The sequence below is a fragment of the Zalophus californianus genome, chromosome 7 (assembly GCF_009762305.2).
Source record: "Zalophus californianus isolate mZalCal1 chromosome 7, mZalCal1.pri.v2, whole genome shotgun sequence".
In the NCBI taxonomy this organism is placed as follows: domain Eukaryota; kingdom Metazoa; phylum Chordata; class Mammalia; order Carnivora; family Otariidae; genus Zalophus; species Zalophus californianus.
In genome coordinates, this window is record NC_045601.1 from 135358232 (window position 1) to 135384218 (window position 25987).

At 45.6% G+C, this 25987-nt stretch overlaps 2 protein-coding genes and 1 non-coding gene across 18 annotated transcripts in view; 1 reads left to right on the top strand and 2 right to left on the bottom strand.

Moving 5' to 3' along the window:
• The window catches only part of GMPR (guanosine monophosphate reductase), a 45178-nt gene extending 41740 nt beyond the window's left edge, over positions 1-3438 (top strand). For all 4 annotated transcript variants that reach the window (XM_027603760.2, XM_027603762.2, XM_027603763.2 and 1 more), the window contains one exon: positions 757-3438. In XM_027603760.2, coding sequence (XP_027459561.1) covers positions 757-937 — 181 coding nt within the window. In that variant the 3' untranslated portion in view covers positions 938-3438. The remainder of the gene's footprint in view (positions 1-756) is intronic.
• Positions 3439-9546: 6108 nt separating this feature from the next.
• Positions 9547-25987, bottom strand: part of ATXN1 (ataxin 1) — a 397428-nt gene continuing 380987 nt past the window's right edge. For all 13 annotated transcript variants that reach the window (XM_027603224.2, XM_027603222.2, XM_027603221.2 and 10 more), the window contains one exon: positions 9547-11573. In XM_027603224.2, coding sequence (XP_027459025.1) covers positions 11043-11573 — 531 coding nt within the window. In that variant the 3' untranslated portion in view covers positions 9547-11042. The remainder of the gene's footprint in view (positions 11574-25987) is intronic.
• Positions 14568-14689, bottom strand: LOC113928180. Its single transcript, XR_003521856.1, has one exon. It is a non-coding gene; the product is annotated as a small nucleolar RNA SNORA40 (small nucleolar RNA).

A 25987-nucleotide genomic window follows, 5' to 3' on the forward strand; every position in this document is an offset into this window, starting at 1 on the left:
CCTCTTTGAGGACACTCGGGGTCTGCTTGGAGAGCTGGTGTTTGGGTGGGCGAAGCTCCGGGCTTCTGCTGTTGATCGGGGAGTGAGAAAAGAAGAGGCAGTGGCCGGAGTCGTTCAAGAGGTAATCTGCCAGGGCTGGTCTTCCCCTGGGGCATTTGGGACCCTGGGTCAGTCAGATGCTGGTGTCAGGATGAAGCTGGAGGAGAAAGGTGGAGTTGGTTTCTCTTAGGGGCAGAGTGGGGGCCCCAGTGTGAGGGGGACATCCGAGAGTAAGGTGTGGGTCCACTTCTTCCAAGGCTGCTGACGAGGACTTTCTTTTCCCGGCGCCCCTGGCAGCCAGCAGTGAGGCTGTGCGCTTCGGGTGGGAGGAATGCATTCATCTGAGCTGCTGGTGTGAGCAGCTCGCTTTTGTAGCAACGTGGGGGTCAGACGGTGGCATTTAGCTACCTGAGTGCCTTGGACGGGGGGGGGGGGGGGCTATTGGCTGTTGAAAGGGCTAAAGCTGGGAATAATTCCGCCTGGGTTCTTTTTTAAGAATTTTTTATTTATTCATTTGAGACAGAGAGATACAGAGAGAGAGTGGGGAGAAGCTGAGCAGGGAGCCCGACGTGGGGCTCGATCCCAGGACCTGGAGATCATGACCCGAGCCAAAGGCAGACGCTCAACCGTCTGAGTCACCTAGGTGCCCCCTGGCTGGGTTCTTAAAGGGAAGAAAAAAAAAAAAAAATTAAAAGACAAGCTTCCTTTTTCTTTCAGAGCCTCTGAGGGCAAGACTGTGGAAGTGCCTTACAAGGGGGATGTCGAAAACACAATTCTGGATATTCTTGGGGGACTGAGGTCTACCTGCACTTACGTGGGGGCCGCCAAACTCAAAGAGCTCAGCAGGAGGGCGACGTTCATCCGGGTGACGCAACAGCACAACACCGTGTTCAGCTAACCTTGAGGATGAGGTGACGTCCAGCTCGTGGAAGCTTCCATGCACACCTGCTTTCCCACCGCCCTCATGTTACGTCAGAGTTTCTGGCCTCTCCTGAATGGTGGACTACTCCCCAGAGGCTTTGGGGCTCCCTTGGTGCCTTTGGGGGCGGGGGCTGGAAGCAGGGCACTGACCGCGTCAGTGGTCAGAGCCCAGCCGCCTGGAACTCATAACCTCATTGTTAAAACTAATTCCCCTTTTTCTTTCATTTCTTTTCTTTTCTTTCTTTCTTTCTTTTTTTTAAAGAAAAATGGTTTCACTTTAATATAATGCAATTATCTTAAGACTTGGTGGAGTGCTGGAGTTTGCATTTGCAGAAACAAGTTGTCAGGGGAGCTTGGGGGTTTTCTACCTTCTTCCCACGCTTGGTTGTTAGCGGTCGAGGCACTGCGGGAGGAGCGAGCAGGGGAGGATGGAGGTGGGGGAGGGGGGTCAGAGTCCCTGGGCTCCCCTCCTCCGCTTCTGGTCGCGCCTGCAAAGGACGAAAGCGCCCGCCTAGACCCATGAACTTGAAGAAGTGGTCTCCTGCGGATATGAGGTGTGGTGACGTGTTTTCACCACCTGCGTTACACGTGCCTTTTGGGAACAGGTGTCTGGCCCTGTGGGGTCAGTGTTGCTTTCGGGACGCTGTCCCTCTCTTGGTTTTTCATTGAGTTTTGTTTTCCTTCCTCTCTTCCCTCCTCAGCCCCAACCTGTCAGGCTGGCCTCTCTCTTAAAGAGAATAGACATTATCTTGAAGTTCACGGGATGTTTTATTGGAAGGTTAGCCACCCAAAAATTGGCAAGTGGAATCCTTACTGAAACACAGCGCAAACCTTGCCCAGCGGCTTTCTACAAGTCAGTGGTTTAAAATCTGAGTTAGAAATACGTCCTTGTCAAGGCCATTCATACTTTCGAGGAAGGACCACATGGTATTCACCGACTGGTAACAGTGGTATTTCCTTGGAGAATGGACCCATGGCCTTGGAGGAATCCTACAGACCGGCCACCACCACACTGGTTTAAACAGTGAATATGGATTAACGATGACCGGTCACTGCTTCTGGAGCATACCCTGAGTAATAGGACTGGAAAATATATGCAGACCAGGATGTTTTACTTTATTTTCTTTTGAATGAGGCTTAACGAACCAGACACAAGAGTCCATTTTCCTTGAAAAAGCAAGCGACTACCCTGGAGTAGAGAAGGGTCGCACGGTGCTACCGTTTAAGGACAAATTAACGGCCTGAGGTCCCTTGTGAACTGCCACTAGAGGAAGGATCCATCCAGGCCATAGTGCTCCAGGAAATTATAGGTCCATTTGTAGTTTCATAAGAATCCATTTAAAGGCCCAGCAACTCAAACTCCGTTGTGCTACTCTCCCCTCTCAATCCATTGAGAGTAGTTCTTGGACTCGTGGAAACATGAATGGGCTGGAGGGTGTTTAACATACAGAGCGAGGTGTGGGGTTTGCCTGGAGGCACCCCACCTTTCCTGTTCGCTTGTCTGAGGTTTGAGGCCCACACTACTACTCCTGTGGAAGAGTTTTTCTACTCAGGCCCTTCAGTGTGTTCATTTTAAGAGATTCTCTGTTGCAAAATAAGGGAGAGAAGGAAAGGTCTTAAACCCATTCCGAATGCACCAGCAATAGTAAGGGAACTTTGAGGGCATAGCCCTGCCTGAGGGGGGCACAGCCAGCTTCCCTGCCACACCCAGAGTGGTCCCGGAGGGCCCCCCCCCCCCCCGAAGCCCACTAGAGGCTGTGCTCTTTGCAGAGACCTGTGCCTGCTTTATCCCTCTCGTGTAGAGCTTTTGCCCGCTTCATTTCCATGAGCTGGAGGACCGTCCTTTGCTCACCTAATTTTTAGGGAAGTGAGTCACTTAGAAGCAGAGATTTTGCAAACCTCACCCTGAAGCCTCCATTATGCTTTGTGTCCCACAGCCACGGGCCCCGGGGAGCCTGGACCGGGGTTGCCCTCAGCCCTGGTATCGGGCAGGATGCCTGAGTATCTGCGGCAACCTGCTAGCCTTCCTGCTTAGGAGTCTGGGGCGGGGGGGAGTCTGTGAATGAGCTGCCCTTCACCTTGGGCTGCTGCCATGCAGAATCTTAAGGCTGGAAGGATTCTATAGGCGCACGTCCGGATGGGGCTGAGGGGCTCCCGTGCATGGGTCCTGGGGGGATTATGTCCTGGGGCAACGGCTAGGAGTGGGCACGGTGCATGCTTGCAATGCAACACCCTTGAGACAAACGGGCTCCTCCGCATGCATGCCAGGGGCGGGGGGCTCGCTTGTCGAATTTCTGGAACTTTCTGGAACTTTCCACGGTCAGACCACAAACCAGTGTACAGCAACACTGTTCCAGAATGTATCGATGATGCTACAGGAGTTCCATGAAGCTACCGAATGCTATTTAGAAACAAATCTCTCTTGTCAACAGCATTGTTCAGATAGGAGAAATAAAACGTGAACTGAATAAGTCAAAACATGGGCTGTTGAAATGTGCCTTTTATCTCAGACCTCGTCTCGGGCATAACCAAGGCATAACCAAGCCGTCTTGCCTCCCCCTACCTCCCCACCCCCCAAAAAAAAGCAGTAGGAAAAGCACTGCCTTGTGTCCCTCCTCACCACACCAACCCAGTGCTCACAGGGGGGCTAAGTGCGAGATTACCATCTTTTCCTCAGTCTCCTCTTTTCTTCAAGGACCTGACACAAGGACACACGTTTGCAATTGGCACTGTTATTTTATTAGTACGAGTATACTGAAACAATAAACTTGTACTGGTATACAGACAATTTATTTAAAACAATTTTGTTCAAATTTTGAATCAAACATTGTTTTATTATAATAATGAAATAATTTCTACCTAGAAAACCTGCAAGCACCATCAAAGAAAGGGACCATAAAATTCAATAAACAGACTCGAGTGTATCCTACAAATAGACACACCACGATTAGAAAATAGAATATGAATTCTTCCATTTTTTTTAATATTTGTTTTAAAAAAGCTAGTGCAAGTACAATATTTTACACTGGAATTACAGAGAGTATGCACGCATATGGAAAAAAGTTCTCCTGTCACAATAAAAGCTCTTAACTATGTATGCACTTAAAATTTTCTTTTCAATAAGGTGCAAAACATTCCTTCCCTAGTTCTCCTCTGTACTGGCCATATCAGTCTGATAGTGCCCTCAAAGTTCTGGTGTCTCTTTTCCCTTGGCCGGTGGGAGGCATACAATTGGAAGTTTGGTGGGTAATGATCTGATCATAAAACAGACGAGGGTCTGAATCTCAGAGATGGCCCTGGGGCCAGAAGTTAGGACTGTCTTAACCAAAGGCCCCCACGAATACTAGGCAGGGCTCTCCTGAAACCTCCATTCACTTGACCCTAAATGGGTTTACAGGTGAAGACCCAGGAGGAGGAAACCACCCAAAAAGGCCCAAAGGGCAGTATTCGCAGAACCGAATGTACGGGTGTCAAGTTCAAGGTTCACTGACTAATTTACCCCGCTCCTGGACCAGAGGATACCTTAAGATTCAGTGGTTCGGGTAGGAACCTGAGGAAACCTACACCCCCGACTTCTTGGTAACTGCTCTGTAAAGACCCAGCTCTCAGCCAGTGTCCGTCATCTCAGACTTGATACTCCGGAGGACAGGATGCTCTCCCGGGAGGGATTACTGTAAACAGCGCTTCCAACGCCGGCCTTCAGACTGGCCATGGAAAAGGAGACAGGCTCGTTGGCCATCCAGACAGCAAACGAACACACAAACTAAAGGGGAAGAAAACTTGGGTGAAGTCTCCAATTATCTGCAGTGGAAGACTTGAGTCCTTTCAGATAGGAAAAGTTACGGAAATTCTTAGAGACCGTTACCATACAGATACTACCTATTGGCCAAATGCACTTAATTTTAATACAGCTGAACCATTTGGATGCAAGTCATGAAGGACACGAAAAGCTGAAGCCACTGTCCCCTCCCGCCATCGTACAGGTGAATGTCAGCTACCAGAAGCTTTGCATTTTAAAGGTAAGGGAGGGGCTGAGATTCTGAATTTAAGAATTGTTCGTGGGTGTGTTCAACACCCCGGCGGCTGTCCAGTTTCCGCCGGCTGCCTTGATTTGGGGACAAGATAGGACTCTTCTGAGAAGTTGCTCCACATTGATTTTGGCCTCAAGATGAAAGGAAAAGCCCCCCGAAAAACTAAAGTAAAACTAGGCATTGAAACTGAAATTCATGTTTGATCCCCCCATTTAAATGAGGTGTGTGTGGGGGTGGGGTGGGGGGAAGAAGGCTGAGCCTTTTTTTTTTTTTTTTGTCCTCATAATGAGTTCTGTTTTCCTGGTAGCTAGGATCCCTTGTTACAAACACTTCTTGTTCAGGATTATATTCTTTGGGTTTATTGGAACAGGAAGTGCTGAGGATGTCAAACGTGATCTCTGGAGAAAAAAAGGAGTTGCAAGGGCTTGAGAGTTTAAACCAAGAAAGGAGCTCAGAGAAGTACTTTCAGCACAGGAATGAACAGTATTCTCAAATTTCAGAATACAGAGTTGCCCTCCCTCGGAAGAGGGCTCTATGTAACAAAAACATAAAGGAAGCATAGGTATAGTTTAAGAGCCTTTTACGTAGTAATTCTTCCAGGCCATAACCACACAAATCTGATTATTTGAGACATGACGATTTTCTATATACAAAATAAAAAACCCAAAACATGTAACTTTCAACCTTTATGCTTTTTTTTTTTTTACAAACAAGGTATGAAACTCATTGTTTCAACAGATCCATGTCTTTCGAACACTGAATGAATCATTTCGACATTCATTTTTCTTTTGTGCAATTTTTGAGAACATTACCTGTACTCCTCAAAGTGAGTGCTTCAAAATTTTTTCTTCTTCAGCTTCTCAAATTAGGTGTACATTAAAAAAAGAGAGAGAGAGAGAGAGAGAAAGAAAGTTCCCACAAGGTATAGTGCTACAAGAAAAGATCCTATCCTGTAAGGTAACATATTTGAAGCGAGGTCATCTATGTAAAAGAAATCTCAGCTCCGGAGTGGAGGTGTGCAAATTCTTTGGAGTTTCCCTATCAACAGAAACACAACACTGTCCGTGGAAAAAAGAGGAAACCAACCCAACACAATAGCATATGCACGTATGTGCTTTATAAAAAAGTATATTTTCTGTATATTTATTACTTGATGTGTTCCTAAATTCTCTATTTCAGAAATTCTGGGTTAAAAACACAAAGGTGGAAGCAAAGACTTCCAGTCCACTTTAAAAAATAAAAAGCGTAACTTCCTTTCCTTTTAGATTCCCACCGAAGGTGCTGGATTGGGCCGCCGAGACTGCCGCCCCGTCTTTCACCTGGAATCACCGTGGGTGACTAGGAAACAGAAGTGCAAAGCCTTCTGGGAGAGAACAGACCAGTTTGTTGAGCTGCTTGCGGTTCAGGAGACAGTAGCCATGACAACCAGCACAGCTCACAAAGCCTGGCCTCCTGTCCCAAGAGCTCTCCTGCTTCTCCCACATCTGAAATAGCATGGCATTAGTGTCTTCAAAAGCATTTTGAGATTTTTTTTTTCTCTATGAAAGTAATAGGTTTCCTTAGTAGTCACAGATGTTAGAGGGTATTGTCAATTGTTTCCTTAAAAAACAAACAAAAATCCCAAAGCGACAACAACAAAAATAAATTTTGGCAACACATTTCAGTAAAGATCAAACTATGTGCAAAGAGTGAATTTTATGATTACTAGGAGCTACTGTTCACCTTGAACATGCAGCATTATATTGCAATGTATGCAGTATCTAAGGAGTAATCCACACGATGCAGGAAATCCAAACATTCCTCGGAGTTGTACAACCCTACTCCAGAGCAAGCCAAGTGCTGCTTCTGGACACACCAGTGTGTACCACACACACGCCAGCCCCGTCCCTGAGTAAGAGGTGAGAAAGGTTTCGCAGAGTTCCTTGTAGGGGAGAAAGAGGGATGCTGCCACTTCCTGGTGGGGGAAAAAGCCCAACACACTCACCTAACAGAAAACACAGAGGGTCACCATTCAGAGTTAGCCATGGGATCAACAGCCATAAAAAAAGAAAAAAAGAAAAAAATCAAATCCTCCCATACCAAACTGGGTTGAGTGGGGGAGAACCAAAAAACTGACCGACATAGAAAATTATCCCGAAAGTCTGAACGAAAATGCAATTTGGATTTCCACTTTACAGGGTTTGAGGTAAGTGGCATCCATCTCTGTATCCCCCACCCCCCTCCCCAGTGTGGCCCCAACAAACTTGAAATGGTTCTGAAGTGAAACATTCTAAAGAACAGTCATTTTATGTATTTAGAAATCCCTATAAAGAGAGGTTCTTGTTTGTTGGTTTTTGTTGTTTTTGTTTTCGCCCTGACTGATTTTCTTGGTGATCGTGTTCCATTGTAAATGCAAAAGGCCTGCTGTTAGTAGTTTAGAAATGGAAAACGGGAAAGAAAGAAGAACTAAAGATGGCTAGATATTGCAAAGTGGACATCGTACAGAGGCGCATGGCTGATCCTCGTAAGCTGCACGGGACCGAAGAATTTCTACGCCTGTCATTGTTGGGTTTGCCACACAGGAGCAGTGACAAAGGCTTGCCAGTGTCTGCCAGCAAGACGAGGTTCCCTGTCCTTTGGATGTTCTTCCTATTTGAAGAAAAAGCTGCCACAGAAGAGCGGTGACCATTGTTCGCTGGTGGCCCCTCCACGGCCACTGGCCGCATGCTCAGAGTGCGCGCGCGCGCACACACACACACACACACGTCAGGTCACACTCAGAGGCACGGCTCAAAGTCTCAAGGACACAGACCTGAGGAGGAGGGACCTGTCCACTCTGGAAAACACCCTGGAGATTGAATGGGTCGATCCCAGTTCTATTTGCTCCAGGGTGCACCTTAGAAATGAACCTGCCTCCTCCCTCTCCACATTCCTCGTGGTGACGGGGGGACTGCAGCTCGTCCCCTAGCTCTCCTTCACTGGCTCTTTCTGCAACATGGTGACAGACACACGGGGCTCCTGAAAGCTTCCCACCCCAGCATCCGAGGTGGGGAGCTCGCTGCGGGAGGCTCTCCCCTTCCTGGTTCCTCCCCGCCAGCCCTTCTCTGGCCAGAACAGGGAAGATGCACCCAACGGGGGAATGAGCTTTCACTTAGAGCACACTGGTCGGGCCTATTGGCACGGGAAGTATTGCACACGCTAAAAAAGCAAGAGAATGAAATGGGACGACGTTTAGAAAGAACCAATGATTTTATAATTCCTATACCTGAAATAGAAGCACAAAAATTATGGGGATGTTCCTATTGCTCCAAACCATGTATATTTTCCCATTTTAGTGTTGGTGTTGAGGATCCAGTGAGTTCGATACTGGAAGTTAAGCCGAAAGTTGGTGTGTGTGTGTTTCTGCGTCCACGTGAGTTTCTGTAAATAGTGGTACTGATGAGGACAGAGTCTATATGGCAGCTCTGTATTCCTCTTACCATCAAAGGTTACAAAAAAAAAAAAAAAAAAGAAAAAGAAAAAGAAAAACAAGACCTAATAATTGCAAGTGCCCTGAGCAGAATATATGGAAGATTAAGCAAGTTCTCTGAGCAGAAACATTAAAAAAAAAAAAAAAATACAGCGCTAAACAAGCAGTATGACCACAAGAATGGGCTCCCCCAGCTCTCTGCTAGCATGCTGAGAGGGTAATGAAATCCACAGAAAGTCAAGGACCAGTTCTAGCTCTTCGAAACCTATTCAAATGTTTTTGGTACACCCCAGAAAACGGTTTATAAATATCATTAGTTCTGCTGAGAGCTAAATATAATGGGGTACTCGACAGCCACAATGTGGGTTGACATAAGAATTTTTTTTTCAAATTTGTGAAATGCAAGAAGTAATACTTTCAGTAGTCAAAGAAAAATCCAATTATGTGTTCAGATAAATTGTAGCCGTTCCAAGTAAGAATATTTAAAAATTTCTCCCTACTTATAAAACTTTATTTTTTTTTTTAAAAGCACTTTAAGACACACACTCAAAACCCACAAACAATGTTTCAGGTCTCTGGGGATGAAAGGTTTAAACTGTGAAATATACCCTTTCTGGGTTTGTACCAAACATTAAAATCTCGATTCCATTTCAGATGAAAAAAAAAAAAAGTCATTCTGAAAATAACATTAATATCAACAATAATAAAGTAATTGTTTTTTTTTTAAAAAAACTTGCTCACATATATAAATGTCTTTATGGAAAACTTTCTCAATGAGTCTGAAGAAAATTCTCAGAGTTGTCCTGCTAAGACCTGTTTTTTTTTTTTTGTTTTTTTGTTTTTTTGTTTTTTTGTGACAGATGTGGTAGAAAGACCAAAATGAATTTTGAAAGGAACATAACCTTATAAAATGGCCTAGAGTTTAGGCAGGTTAGAAAGTAATTTTGCTACATTTATTTATGCTCGTTCAGTCCCCCAAACCTTTCCCACAATGTTATTGGATAAAAACTGCAGGAATATCACACAAATTATAAACTCAAGATGTGCAAATCGCAAGGTTCTTTAAAAGTTCATCTTAAAAAGAAAAACACTGGACAAAAATGAGTATTCTTTTTTCCATCCCTTTTCTCTCAGTTTCTCTGCCAGCTCTGCATATGCCTTTAATTCTTTCTCAAACATCAAAGTGAAAAGTGCCTTCTGTCAGGCTGTACTCGGTGGTCATTCATTGTCACCTACTAGTTCATAATTCACATTCATCCCTTTAAACCACATTGAAACTTCCAATATCTTGCTCGTGAGAAACTCTGCAGAGCTGAAATGTAGTTACAGTGTTGAAAAAAAGAAAGCAACTTAGTTTTTTTTTTTTTGTTTTGTTTTGTTTTTCTTCCCAAAGAGTTTAAAGGGAGATACAGTACTTGTTGAATGATAGACCAAGATGCTTGGTAATAAAGTGTGAACAGCATTTTAAGTGCTTAGAGATAGTAATATATATGCTCATCTTCAAAATCTAATTCCTCACGTCACACTGGAATCTGAAAAAAGTGGCACCCGAGTTGTCCATAGTCATGAACTATAAACAGTACTAGAGTTAAAAGACAAGATTTGCAAACCCAATGCGAAGAAGAGCTCCCGCAGCGTCTGAAGGGCAGTTTGCGTCTACCTCTTGGGAGCGAAGTCAATGTGATAACCTGATTGGTTTTCCTAACACTGCACGGAATCCATACTGGGTGTCCACCCTCTGCCACCCCGGCCGCCGCCCCCCTCACCGTGCGGGGCGCGACAAGCAGAAGCCGCCCAGCCCACCGGGACACCCTGGAGACATCACTGCCCTAGTAAAAGCAGAAACGAAATCCCACGTGTGGCAGTTGCTCTAAAAAAATATCAGTGCAGTCAGGCCCCATAGGGGGAAATATATATCTATAGGATTAAAAGTTGCTTTTATTGTAAAATATGTTGGAGGAAAAAAAAAAGGATCTTTTACACGGTTAGCTTTCCATGTGCTGTCTGAGGCCTCTCTAGCGTGCCCTGCAGCTGGATTCCTGATGTTTGTTTTGCACAGCAGAACCTCCCGAGGACCTTCCCCCTGGACCTCCGGGCCCGCGCTGAGGGCCGGAGAGAGTGGGACAGAGGGAGGCGGAGGGAAGGGGAGCCTCCCTGGCCATGCACCTGTGCCCCCCCACACGTGCGCGCGCACGCGCGCGCCCACCCCCGCCCCCACAGCTCCCTGCCCCGCAGAACTTTCTCGGGGTGGGGTGGGGGTTGGTAAGTGGCGGAAGTCAGCGCCCAGTGGAGGCTTCTGTGCGGCTGGAAAAGGCAGGTGCTCGCAAGCCACATTTCGTTTCTACCGGGACGCCCGGAGCCTGCGCGCGGGGTGGGGGGGGCCCTGCCCCGCCCCGCCCCCCCCCCCCACTGTCATTGCCAGACACTCCTGGAAAAGCAAGTGCACCGGTCTCCTGTGCAACACCGGCTGTAACTCTAATGACAAGGTTAGAACAGAAACCTAAAGAGGGTAACATGTAAATACTGTGTTATTTAGCCTACAGTACAGTAATCTGGATACAAATGATAAGGGAGAGCCGAATTTCCTTTTCCCCACACTGCCTCTACTTGCCTACATTAGACCGGCCTTCAATGCAAATCTTAACCTCCTGAGGAATTAGAGAAGGCTTAGGAAGAGTCAAAGGTGGCTCGTCTTCTGACTTCTCCAGTTTGCGGGTCTCCGGGGCCGACCACCTCCTCTTCCTCGTCGCTGTGGGCTTGCTGGGTTCTGTTTTGGTGAGCAAGGGCGCTGCAGGCAATCCTATTTTTTCCGGAAACTTGAGTTCGCCATTCTCAGACAGCATCTGGGCACTTCCCTGGTTGATGCCGTTCTCCTGCTCCGCGTACCTGTGTCTGCTGCCTGCCAGGATGTCGGTCTTTGAATGCTTCAGCAGGACGCTGGCGGGATCCACCGGCGGGCCCTTTTTAACAGAGCCGTTCTTCAGGTTCTTGAGGGTCAGCGAGATGCAGACATCCCCAACTGAGAGTTTGGAACACGGCAGATCAAAGAGCTGGCTGGTTCTCTCTGGACAGCAGGATGACCAGCCCTGTCCAAACACAAAAAAAGGGTACTCTACCAAAACCTCCACGCTGACCTGTGGAAACAGGGAGAGACAGACAGGCAAAGGGATGATGAAGACATCTGATTCTTGTTTTATGCCATACACACCCACACGTGCATGAGCCACACTGGGGGGGGGCGGTGTGGGGAGGTAGACTTCCTTCCCCAAGCCTCATCCACCCATACACACAAATGAGGCTCTTAATTTTGGGCTGTACCTGTGTACCTACCATATATCGGTGCTGGGAAGAAGCCAGTAAAATTCCCTTTAGTATTCAAAATACCATTTTACTAAGTATCAGCTCTCTAGCTGGCCTCCTTTAAAACAAATGGATCGGCCCCCAAGGATGCCAGGACAGATACTCAGTGTTCAGCACTGAGCCAGGCTCTGCAGGGGACTCCAGCACAAGACACACTCTTACACGTTATCAGCTCACTGGGAAAATGCTATTCTCATGTAGGATAGGGCTAATTAGGAAACTGTATGCAGGCAGCACTGCCCTGTTTATCACTGTATCCCTGGCCCCTAAAAGGGCCCCTGGCACATGGTTGAAGCTTAATAAATATTTATCGGATACATGAGTGTGTACTCAGGAATTGAGGGGAGCAGAACCAGTGAAGGCTGGAGTAAAGAAGGAGGGCTTCCCTGGGACCCTGAAGGCTGGGCAACATTTGGAAGGTTTGAGGAGTGGACAATGTTGGGGAGAGGGTAAAATTTAGGACATAGAGAGCTCAAGTACTTGGCCCATCCAGGGTCAAGCACCAGGTACTCAAATCAGCCTGTGCATTTGTTTGAAGACAACTATCAAAAGTGGGGGAAGCTCAATAGACTCTCAAGAGCTTGCTGTTTTCTCTACCACCATGTGCCATGTGCGCACTGTGCTAAGGAAATAAACTGAAAAAGCCAGTCCTGGTCCCAAAGTAGTTCACAATCAAGTGGACAAAAGAGGCACATGAACACAATTGCCCATCAATGTAGCGAGTGGGGTTATAATACTTGAATACCAACATTAAGTTGCTGGAGGGCAGAGGAAAGGCATATAGACCAGTTTGAAGAGGAGGTGCTTAAGGAAGTCTTCCTGGATGAGGATACATTTTGCTGAGTTTTAAAACATAAAGGGGAGTGGAGTACACATGTGGTTGCAAGGAGAAGACACTCCCGGAAGTAGGAATAGGTGAGCAAAGCAAGGAGATAGTGTCCAGTGAAAGTCCTACTGTTGCCATTAAATTAGGTTGAAATGCACTTGAGGTTCTAACGGTTTAATTTTCATAGAATTTTTTTTCTTCAACTTTATGCTATATAAAAAAGAAAAAAACAATGAAGTAGTTTTAAAGAGTCAATTTTCAATGGCTTTTCTAGGGATAGTAGACTAGGTAATCTGGAACAATCTTCTCACTGAGGACAACTAAATGCTCTGAACAAAAACCAACCAAACAAAAATTAGGGGTGAACTGTAAAAAATGATTTCTTATGGCATTAGACAGAAAATAAGATAATGAAAAACCACCAGGTAAGGCTCAGAAAAGGGTGATGGCCAAGAGATTTAAACCTATTTTCCCCTGAGGGCATCTGCACATTTCAAACTTGAGCAGTTTCAAAACCAAGTAGACCTCTGGTAATCTCAAGGGGGTGGAGGAGGGGGGAGTAGGGAAGGAAATTCAGTGTACCCTTCAGGTGTACCAAGGGAGGGTGCTTTCTGGTGAGTTCTACTCGTTTGGGCTGTGACCCCAAAGTGCTGAGTGCTGTACTCTAGAAGTAAGGTGAACCAGAAGTAGACAGGCCCTCTCAAGGTCTGAAACTCAGATTTTAATCATCTTAACCCCTAAAATTGGGTTAAGGTCTTGAATTATTTCCACAGTTTTTCAAATAAAAGACACTCAATTAAAAAAGAGGGGCAAGGTCCATGAACAGACCAGAGGACATGAATAAAAAACCAACAGAAACAACAGATAATAGAAACAGACCCACAGGGGCTTCTGAAGTAGAGTCATCAGATACAGACATTAAAATGACCTATATTTACAATATTTAAGGAGATTAAAGACAAGTTTGAGGATTTGGTAGAGAACTGGAATCTGTTTTCAAAAGATCCATGGAAATTCTAGAATAAAGAAATATACATTCACTAAAATAGGAGACTACAATGGATTTTCCAACAGAATAAATGTGGTTGATGAGAGAACTGGTGAACCGGATTCCTTAATTAGTGCTTTGGAAGGAACGATACAGAATGAGACAGAGAGACAAAAAGACAGTAACACAGAAGAGAGGAGAGGAGAGGAGAGAGACATAGAAGACACACTGAGAAGGTCTAACAGACACATAAATTGAATCATACCAGGAGAAGAGGGAGATCACAGGGCAGAAGGAATATTTTTGAGGAAATGATAGCTCAGAATTTTTCCAAATTGATATGAGACAATAATCTGCAGATTCAAGAAGGCCTAACCCCCAAGCAGGAAAAAGAAAAAGAATTTCTCACCTCAGCAGGGCTCAGTTTAACTGCTACAAACCAAAGATAGGAAAAGAAAATCCCCAAAGTCTCCAGAATAAAATATGCATTACCTCCAAATAGGCAACAATTACATTCATAGTTGACTTCTCACTAAAAAGAATGGAACTATGGGGAGGGTATGTGCTATGGTGAGCGCTGTGAATTGTGCAAGACTGTTGAATCACAGATCTGTACCTCTGAAACAAATAATACATTATATGTTAAAAAAAAAAAAGAAGAGGAAGAAAATAGCAGGAGGGGAAGAACGAAGGGGGGGGGAATCAGAGGGGTAGATGAACCATGAGAGATGATGGACTCTGAAAAACAAACTGAGGGTTCTAGAGGGGAGGGGGGGTGGGAGGATGGGTTAGCCTGGTGATGGGTATTAAAGAGGGCACATTCTGCGTGGAGCCCTGGGTGTTCTATGCAAATAATGAACCATGGAACACTACATCAAAAACTAATGATGTAATGTATGGTGATTAACATAACATAATAATAATAATAAAAAAGAATGGAACTATTTTGGGTATCATGTTCCTTCTCACCTGTATCAAAATTCCCACTGAACAATGAGTTCTGGGTTGCAAAAGAGGATTTGTTTTTCCCACTTGTCTAAGTCTTTGTGAGCTAAACAAAATCAAAAGCAAGTGCAAAGATTACAGGTGGGGAGTCTGTGAAGTCTGTCCATATTCAAGTGGAGATCAGAGAAGCCCAACCATAAGAACCGTGGGCTGACTGACAGTGACAACTGTGGATGGAACAAAAGTTCTTTGTAGAGAGGTGATTTTGAAGATTGTGACTCCCACTTTGGAGGAGCTAAGGTGATCCGCAGTGGAAGGAATCCCGTGTGAAATATCTTAAATAAAAATTTATTGACTTAAAAAATGGAACTGTTTTGTCTAGAAGACAATGGAGTATCTTTAAAACACTCAAGAAAAAGACTTGCCAACCAAGAATTCTATATTGAGCAAAAGGAGCCTTCAGGAAGTAAGGCAAAATACATTTTTCAGACAAAGAGTAATTAAGAGAATTCACCACCAGTAGATCCGCACTAAAGAAAATACTACTGGGTATTCTTTACGTAGAGAAAAAAATCGATCTAGATGGAAGTTTGTAGATGCAGGAAGGAACAAAGAACAATGAAAATGATAGATATGGGTAAATCAAATAATATTGACTATATATAATATTAAAAGTGCTTTGTTGAATTTGTACGTAGACACACATACACAAACACAGAAGTAATTAAAATATCACCCCCCCAAAACCTAAAAAGTAGTAAATTTCCATGTGATATGGACTGTGGCTTTCTATTTTACCTACTTTATCTTTTTTGATAACTAAGATTGATTTCGTTGTACACACACTTCTTGAAAGATATACTTTATTTGTTCCATAAAAGTTGTAAGTAGTTTTAGAGGGAACAACTGGAGTGAATGTTCAAGTTTATTACTCTAGAGTGTGTTGTGAGCGTGAGCCCATATAAAATGTGCATATTATCAGGGGGGAAATTGTTCTGGGCTATTTTAATAACGAAAAGAGACCTAAAAATTTTTGAGTGTCTACTACCTGTCAAACATTTAGGTACAAACTTCACAAAAAGTATTTTGTTTATGCTCACAGCAGATTAGTGAAAAAAAAGTGTGTTCTTTTTTACTACAAGGAAAAAACCGAAACTACAGTCTCAGAGAGATTAAATCACTTGCCTAACATCATAACTATGAGCTGATGGAATAGTAATTTAATCCCAGTCTTTGGCCCCCAAGACCCATTTTCTTTCCCTATGCTCCTATCTCTGCCCCTGTGAACAGATATTAGAATGCCACTAAAAGAGATGAATTTAATATTTCCACTACCCCCAACAGTGATAAATGTTAGTTGAAATAAGTAAGATCCAATGGCACAAGCTCATCGCTTTATTTCATGGTTCAGAAAGTTGTGGAATAGTGTCTGCCTTATATCTACTCACGCAGTTCTAATCCCCCTACATAATGGGTGATGAGGCTGATATTTAATTACATCACATTATATCACACATATGTATTTGCATATACATATGTACAAAGATACCTACAAGCTACAGTATCAGATGGTGATGCCCACTGAGTTCCAAGTGGGAGGACCAGTCTGGAGCTGGCTCCATAAATCCTGTCCCAAACCTCTTAGAGCCATTAACATCATACACCAAGCAGAAGGAAGAAATCCTACAAGTGGGGATTGTTTAGCTGCAATTGAAAGTCAGAGAAACAAAGTTCTCAAGTGTAAATATCCCCTAAGAATCTATTTGCTTATCCCTGCCTAACACTGGTCAGAGGTAATGTAATGTCCGTAACACTACAAACCCTATTTCTAAACACACTGGCCTCTATTATGGCTTTGCATTTTCCTACATGACCCCCTGTACTTGGGTAGAGTCTGTGTCTCCTTGCTGACAGACAGTCCGACACCTGCTAATGGTCAGGTTCTTGGTGTGTGAGCCATATTATACAAACTCCTCAGAGCAGCCAACATTTCATGTTCTGAATATAACATTTACTGTATACTTGTAGATATAATCTAACTGAAAACGTCCACGTGTTACCAAGTATCTGTAGACTCATTTTTAAGAAGAAATATCTTCAAGGCCTTTATAAGAGGTAACATTGCCGATCACTCCAAAAGCTATGATGCAGATGCATATGCTTCCCATTATATACATCATAATGTTTGGGGGCATTTTGAAAGCCCTTCATTACTCTTTCATCTCAAAACTCCCAAGACAAGTCTTGGAATTAAATGTTGTAACGTGGTCCATAGCTTGAAGAGCCTACCTAAAAATTCATGAAAGTGACGAGGAGAGAGATTATTTGAGCTGTGGACTAAAAAGAGCTGATAATAACAGAATTTATTTTCAACCTGGATAGGTTGGGGAAGATCTTCTCTACCACTTCAAAGCCTTGCTTTTGGTCCCTTCCTCCTAAATTCTGGCTTTGTCTCCTCCCAGAGAAGCTCTGCTATCCTGGGAAAAGATACGACACCACACATCTTCAGCTGAGTCTATGCAAGCTAGGAGCAAAAGACTATTCAGATAATCTGATCATTGTAAGCAGTGGACAGGATAGCTCAGGCCAAATGTTATTTTTGTCCTCATTAATTACTTATCTTTGCTAATATTTACCCTCACTAATATTTTTCTGCTGCCTAATTATGTAGGCTGAATTATCTAGATGATGCATTTTTTTTGATCTGCATATATGTGACCTAAAATAGGTTTTTTCCTCTTTCTTTGGTGAAAGTCAAACTCTTGTTGCACATATCTCAAATAAGCACACTAAAGTATTCATAACAAATCTATTTTTATTTCATAATTAGGTTTGTCAGAAGGACACAAACATTTTTAAAGGTTAACTGATCATTAACAGTTAATGAAGAAATCACACTGAGGGATTTGTCTGTGAGAATAGAGATGGTTAGGTTGATCTCCTTGGAATTCCCTTGGTGGGGAGCATTATCTACCTCAAAACACGCTGTACTGTTTGGGAGATGAAACAAAGAAGGTAGGATTCTGTGACATGATGTTACTTGAAACCAGAATGATCAGTCTGTGAATTGCTTGAATTTGAGACCCACGTGGGTCTTCCCTATGGTGCCAAGAGCTTCAAGATATTGTTGATCAAGTGTTCATGCTCCAGGGTTTGCAGTTTTGGTAACATTCAATATGTAATCCTGAGCACCTGGTAAGTGTTGGGGACTAGAAAAGCGTACCTCTGGTTGAAGATCCAGTTCTTGCCTTCAGTGGGGATACAGAACATGCAAACGAAACAAGCAACTTCACAGGGGCGGAGTTGGATAATGGCAGCCATGTTATCTGATGATGTCCGCTTGGGTGTCTATTGGCAACTCAAACTTTATGTGTCCCAGATGGCCCCCCTGGTATGCCCTTGCCCACTGGTGTCTGCTCTGTTCTTCTCCATGAATGGCATCCCCATGCTTCCAGGGGTTCAGGTCAAGGTGCTGGGAATCATAATTTACTCAGCTCTTTCTCACACTGCACATTTCCAAATTACAAGCAAATCCTGTTGGTTCCATCTTCCAAATATATCTAGAATGAGACCATATCTTCCTGCCTCCACCACCACTGCCCTGGCCAAGCCAGCTTCTCACTGGGAGAAAAAGCCGCCATGAACAAGCCCTTCCACCACTCACTGCACTGTAGTGACACTGGTCTCCTCAATGAACTCCAAAAGACACGAGCTTTTGGGTCTGTGCGTCTGCTGTTCCCTCCGTTTGGGATCCTTCCTGCCCTGTGTACTATTGCCTCCCGTTCCCCTTTACAGAGAGAGCTTCATGGACCACCACCCTAAAGTAATGACCCTCCATCCCGAGTCTCCCCATCGTCTCTAGGCTGCTTTATTTTTTCCCCATAGCACTTATTATATTTGCTTACATATTTATTTGTGCCACCTCTTCCCCCAGACTCCCCCAAGACTATATGCTCCACGAGGGTGGAGATATTGACTGTTTCGCTCATTGTTCTCTCACCAGAGCGTAGAATACTTCCTGGAGTGTAATAGGTGCTCAGTAAAAATCCGAAAGAATAACCAGTTCCGTGTTAGCTTTCCCTACGTAAAAACACTGTAATGGCACCAATGGCCGACAGAGGTCAATGTTTAGATGCCGAAAGACTGCCTGTCCTTGTTTCTTTTCATCAGCCAGGACTAAATTGGACTTCAGGCCTCCCCAGGGAGAAGAGCAGAGCCTTCCTGGGTCTGGCTCACCCCTGAACCGGCAGCTTTCTTCGCTGAGTGATTGCTGCCTCAACTCATCTTGATTTCACCGAATCACACTTCAGTTGCTTTCCCTCCACTCCTGAGTTCCCCTTTGCTCTTTCAGATGTGCTAATAATCATTAATTCGTTTCATGATGATGCCGGGGTTCAAAGAGTCTCTGACGAAACCCCAAGGAAAATATATCCAGGAGGGCAGTGCCATATAAAACCCAAGCATGTTACATAACTTCTGGCGGCTCAACACGGCCCATTTTTTTTCCCAACCCATAAATACCTTCTTTTCCAAACACTTTGAGCAGTCTGCAGGATGAAATGTGAGCATGAATAGCCTTTGTCCTATGTCAGCTTGAGGCCCCTCTGCCTTTCATCTCTGGATGCCTTGTAGCCAGCACCTCTCCTTTTTAGGGGCGGGTTGCCTCCTGTCCTTTCCCACCTTTCCTGCCCTCCTCCTGCTGTGGCAGGCACACCCGTTAGCTCACCGCTGCTTCTATGAGAAATCTGCCCACCCCTCCCTCTCTCCAGCACCCCCCCAAATCAACGCCTCTAAAACGATCACCTCCAATTTCTATTCAGGATGGAAGAACCAAGACAGAGAGGCAACACATCCTCGCTTCCAGGCTGATGATTATTTATTCAATGTCACCTTCCTGGTCTGGCTAATGACTGGCTTTTAAAATCATTTTTAGCTCTTCTGTGCGTAAGTTTAATAAAATTCTTTTAACTACTTAGTCAACAACTACTGTATCTAAATACTGTATGCATATCCACATATTTATGCTGTTTGGGTGTATATTTCAATCTTAGATTGGTGCTATGTCTATATACACACATATGTACATACCACCAAAAACAAGATATAAAGAAAACAAAACGTCTGTTGTTTAAATATGTCTCCCCTTTCCTCCACGAGAATCCCTGTTTTCACAAATGTGAAGGGCATCTGTTTTACAAAACATTTTTGCTTGACACTATCCCAAACGTACAAATTCTGCCCCTACCCCGGATCAGCGAGATCTCTCAGAAGCTGGGCTTCAGTGAACATGGCTTGCTTTTGGTGACATTATTAAGTTGGGAATTGCCAACTTTGTCTGCAAGTGAAATTCTTGATCCCATTCTACCAGGAGAAAAAAAAAGCCAATCTGCTTTCCTTAAAGGCCAGTGTGCATGATTATGTTCTCAACATGGAGCAATGATTACAGGGCTAAGTGAAAGACCCATTTTCTCCAGTGTTTAAAAATCATTATTAAAAACAGTCACAACTCTTCAGTCGAGTGTAAGAATATCTGTGAGTGTCCTATTTAAAACATTGAATCACGTTAATGCTAAAACCTGACTCAGTCTTTGGTGGAAGTGTTTCAGGGTTGTTCGGTAAACCCACACCCTAGCTCAGAGACGCCCCCAAACACAAATCCCGAATGACATGTTGGGTTCTCCTCATATGCTGTAGGCTGGCTCCCAGAGCCTCCACTGCAGGGAGGCCCCATTAGGATCTGACTCAACAGGTGGCTGGAGCAGCTCTCAGACACACAGAATTCTACCCCACCTGCCCTCCTCCTCTAGGGTCTTAAAAGGTGTGCCTTAGGAAAACAACGTATTAGTCTCCGCTAAAAAGAAATGAGTGATCAAAGCCAATAAGTGACATGGAAGAACCTTAAATGCATGTTGCCAAGTGAAAGAAGCCAGTCTGGAAAGGCTACATACTGTGTGATTCCAACTATATGACATTCTGGAAAAGGCAGAACTACGGAGACAGGAATAGATGAGTGGTTGGGTTGCCCGGGCTCTGGGGTGGGGGTGGGGATGGGCAGCATGCACAGGAAACATGGATTTTTAGGGCAGTGAAACTACTCTGAATGATACAGCAATGCTAAATACATGACATGATGCATTTGTCAAAACCCAAAGAATGTACAGCACGAAGAATGAGCCTTAACATAAGCTTTATGGTTAATAATCATGTATCAATGCTGGCTCATGGGTTGTAACACATGCACTACACAAATGCACGATTTTGATAATAAGGGAAACTCTGTGTCTGGGAATCCCTCTACTTTCTGCTGTTTTTTTTTTTTTAAACTTAAAACTACTTTAAACAATAAAGTCTATTATCTAAAAAACAGCTATAAGCAACAATGGGAGTCTGCTTCCATAATACACATAAGATCCCCTGGTTAGGGGCATATATATCACACACAGACTAAAGGAGAGCCTTTTTCTTTTTTTTTTGGGAGGGGGCACAGGCACATCAACAGAAATGTGGTTCGATACCATTTCTTTCTGTTGGAGCCTTTCTGGCATGAGCATCAAGAGGAGGATTATCATTGACAACTGGACCACAGCCCCAGCGCTGGGCTTTTGCACATGGGGAGGTCACTATCTATTTTTTGATACATTAGAATTCATTCCCACCAAGCCCCACATGTGAAGTGCTGGCAAGTCGGTTTGCCTTGGCTGCTAAGGGACCATACAGACCTCTGTGCTGCTCGCATGAGGTTTGGCTATTTTTAGGCACCAGCTAATCCATTAAAGCATAATGCTGCCACTGATGAGTCACAGAACATAGCAGTCAAATTAGAAATAGTGGAATGAAAGAGAAGCCGTCGGCAGACGTGAGGTAAGCACATCATTACAAAACGTTGTACTAGCATGCACTCGCGCGCACACACACACACACACATGCACATGTGTGGCCCCCCAGGACAGCTACGAGAGGTAAATGGCACTGACTATTAAGCAGCCACCAAGGAGGTAAAGTGAAGCAGTCACCTCGGGAGGATCTGGGAAGTGAGAGACGGCCCTAATAACATAAGCAGCTTGCCAGTTAGGAAAGACACAGTCCAAGGAAAGTGTCACCCCAGAGCACTTTACAAATAAAATTTACTACAATTCTACCGAGCAAGTTTTGCATACTCTTCAGAAAAGCTGAGCTTGGGGAGCATGAGACAGAGGGATGGGCAGGCGCGGCTCACAGGCAGAAAGTGTTTTCCGGATGGAAGTGGAAGGCTCCTGGGGGGGGGGGGGAGCATCCTGGGCAGAGGCTCACCCAGTGGGCACCTGGCAGAAGAAAGACACACGACACCTTCATTCCTGGGGCTCTTACCGATGTGGACGGCTGGGCCACCAATGCATTCCTCCAGGCCAGCTCACACTTGGAGAAATACAGCGGGGCTGTATGCAGGAGGGCATTTAGCCCCTCCTGGAGAAATAGGGGTGTGGGCGCTCTGGAACTTTATCCTTCTTTCTGGACATTTCTAGACTGCCTCTCCTTTCATAAATTCTTTTTTAGAGCATGAAGCCTTTTAATTATTTTTTCAGAATCTAACGTTCCTCTCTCTTTTAAAGATTTATTTATGTTAGAGAGAGCATGAACCGGGAGGGGCAGAGGGAGACTCTCAAGCAGACTCTGTACGGAGTGGGAAACGAGATGCAGGGCTCAGTCTCACGACCCTGAGATCATGACCTGAGCTGAAACCAAGAGCTAGCCGCACCACCTAGGCACCCTTAACCTTTCTCTTCCCAGGGCCAAAGCCCCCTAAATTGAAGCAGGGATGGTCACAGACATTGTCAAGGGCCTACCGGGTGCTACACAGTGCGCTGGTTCCTTTGAACACGTTTACGTGAATCCTTACAACAACCCTCATTCTTCCCACTGTGTCAGCAGACTGGAAGGCTGAGATGGTTTGCACAGTAAAGTATTTGTGCACTAATTTGTACACGATTTGCACCAGGTCCAGTGCTACGGAGGGGTGGAAGATAGATCCCGACTTAGGTATTTTTGGCTCCAGGTCCGGCATTTTCTTCACCAGCTCACTTGCTTCCCACTGCAGCAGAAGACGCCCCCCATCCTCTCGCTGAGCCACACTGGCTCGCACTATTGCCCCGGGGATCCCCTCCGGGACTTGCCACGGACTTACAGTCTTGGAGAAGAATATCCAGCGGATCATATTTGGGAGTGAGGCACCAAGGGAAGTGATTCTGTTGTCCATCGGGGCTTTCAACCAGAATCACTGAGCATGCAGGCAGGCTCTCCTCCCTGGGGTGGAATGTGCTACCTGTCCCTGAACAGAAGAGGAAGGAGACACAGAGTGGCCAGAAGGAGGTGTCGAGCGGTGCATTTGGTGGGAACAGATCACACCTGGAATTCTCCTTCGCTCTCCCACAGCAGCGGGCCAGAGGACTGGGCGCGAAGACACTGCCTTGTGCAGAAAAACACTGCAGCGGGGATGGCCAAGCCCCGGGAACGGTGACAGCTCGGCGACAGCGCTTTTCTCCCACACTGCCTCGTCTGGAGCTTCAGCTGGAGACAACACCGGAGGCGTCTTTCCACAGTAACAATTAGGAGTTCAAGCTCCTTAAAATAATCACCAAAACAACCCCCCCCCCCCGCCCTCTGTTTTAGACAGGATGGCTTCAGTTCCCATGAGGTCTGCGGGCTGATGGTGATGCTCACCTCATGATGAGCATGAGGTCCACAAAGATTCCTTCCATGTCCCCCTTTGGTTTTTGGTCAGCGAATGCTGGTGGTGTCTACAAGCCCTGTCCTGTGGGGCACAGAAGCCCAGGATTGCAAAAATGGAGGAGGCCCCCGATATACCTTGCATAAGGAATCATTTGCCTGTTTCAGGGATGAGAAAAATGGCAGCTCTGAGGGAAAACCACCTGTCTGGCAGCCGACCAGAGCCCAGGCTTGTGGCCTTCCCCCACCATCCATAGGTTTTCTGAGGTCACACATTCCCCTGTGGCTCTCTTTCCACGCGGGGGTTTATGATTGGAGTCATAAAACCATCCAGCTATTGTGCAGAAAACCATCCCGTCTCCCACAACTTCCCCCATCAATTTCGTGATTTTTCTAATTAAGTTAAACAATTTGCACATCCCTAAATCTCCCCGTGGGTGCAAGTGTGAGTGATTTCTAACGAGCTGAGAAGACATGGCTGATCCTCCTCCAGGCCAGGGGAGAAAACTTCTCAGCGCCACACTGGTGAGGGAGGCAAGCTTGCAGCCCTCGGAACGTAAATTAAATCCAGATATCAGCTCTCTGGCTCCCTTCCTCCTCCTGTTCTCGCCTTCCCTCTGATTCTCTCCTGATCCTGACCCTGTCCCTCCTGGCGAACACAGCTGGTGGAGTATTTTAGCTGTGATGATGTCAGCCTGTTTCTGATAGGCTTCCGGGTAAAGCGACAAATCATTGGCCCTGTCGGGGCCTTGCACTTTGCTTCTCCAGCTCAAAACCCAAGCCACCTTTTTAGCAGGCGACAGCCTTCCCCAGCATGCGGCACCCCCAGGCGGGGCCGCCCTGACAGACCTGCGATTAGGCCGTGACAAATATTCTACCTTCTAATTTGCACCCTGGCTGTCCGCAGAGACTCGTGGTCTGGCTGCTGGAAGGAAATGAGACTTCACGGGGAAGCCGATTACTCTATCATTCAAGCATCCATGGTGCAAAGTACCGAGCAGGGAAACACAGGGAGCTGCTTGCTCTCCAGAATGCTGGGTCCATCTGCAACCTTGAGAGGCCTGGGAAGCTCACATCCACTCGGATGCTGGGGTCTTGGGAGATGTTGTCTGCAGCCGGAGCTGTTCTCGATTCTCAGGGTGAAAAGAAGTGCGGGTAAGGAACCAGCAGCTCTCCGAAATAACACCTCTTCCCGTGCCTGCCCCCGTTCACAGTAACGCTTGAAGGGCTGAAGGTGCCATGAAAAAATACACTTTCATTCTTTTTTATTTTCCATGCTTCACCTGGAGTCTGTTAGAAGACAACTTTCCTAAAGACAACTTGTTTTCCTTCTACCCATGCCCACCTCCAATGCGTGCAGGCAGGTGGGAGCAAGCCGCACCTACGGACGGGCAGGGAGTTCGAAATAAAGATGTCACTTTAAAAAAAAAAAATCCTGATTTTTGCTATTTTTTTTTTTTTTTAATCTGAACTTTGAGAAATCTCTCTTGGATCTTACCGAAGACTGTAAGCCTACGGTGACATTGCACCAGAAAAAAAGACATCTTTGGAGGCTAAAAGTTTTTGGCAGTGTAAGCCCTCTGACATTGTGTCAGACCCCACATCTGGTCATTCACAAGCCCTTCTGGAAAACGCTGGAAAATCCCCCCTCCCCTGCAACTTGATCTCTAAAAATACACTTAGAACAGTTCAAACCGTTTACTAGTTTTTCTTTTATTTTGTTTTCCCAAACATCACCTATGCCCTGACTGTTCTCAACTCAGAGTTGAAGGAGGCACCGTCACTTTGGGGTTTTTTTCAAAGTCCTCCATGGAGGGGCGCCCGGATGGCTCAGTTGTTAAGCATCTGCCTTCGGCTCAGGTCATGATCCCGGGGTCCTGGGATCGAGCCCCGCATCAGGCTCCCTGCTCTGCGGGAAGCCTGCTTCTCCCTCTCCCACTCCCCCTGCTTGTGTTCCCTCTCTCGCTGTGTCTCTCTCTGTCAAATAAATAAAATCTTAAAAAAAAAAAAAAAGTCCTCCATGGAAACATTGCCAGGAGGGCAGGGTTCAGGGGCTAGACAGCAGGGAAGCCCCGAGCCTGGGGGCCAAACCTGTTTGTCTCCAAGCCACCTGGACAGGGAAAGTGCTGTTTTCTATAAAGGGGCTGTGGAATAGAAGCGTTCAATGATTTAAGACACTGTAAAAGAGAGGACTGAGCAAGACCGTAGAAATTCATAGAGTTAATAATACTTCCAGGCTTTAACACACCTGACCTTGACTGAATCTTACCCCTTGGGGTTCCTACTTATTACATGCACAGGAGATCACCTTGGGATTCCGAGACAACGTTAACCATGCCTTTGATTTTCTACATTCTGAGGCTTTTGACATCTTGGAGACTGGAGGGACCGCCCCTCCCGGGGTTAGCTTCGTATGCACACCAAACACCCACACTCCCAACCCACCTCCTCCACTGGGCTCTCACATCTATCTGCCCTCATCACACCAGGCCCAGGCACCAGACACCCAGGGATAGTCCCTATGCCCCAGAGCCCCCTGAAATTATTCACGCCAGCCAATCCTCCGTCTGCTTACCCCATGTTGCTCATTCTTTCCCATGGAAACTACCATGCAGGCTCTTGGCCATGTTCCCTCCTGGCGCCCCCACCCCGCCCCCGGCCTCCTCACTGACCCTGGTGCTCCCGCGGGTGGCCCTGCATGGCACGCCCTGTCTTTTTGGGATCTG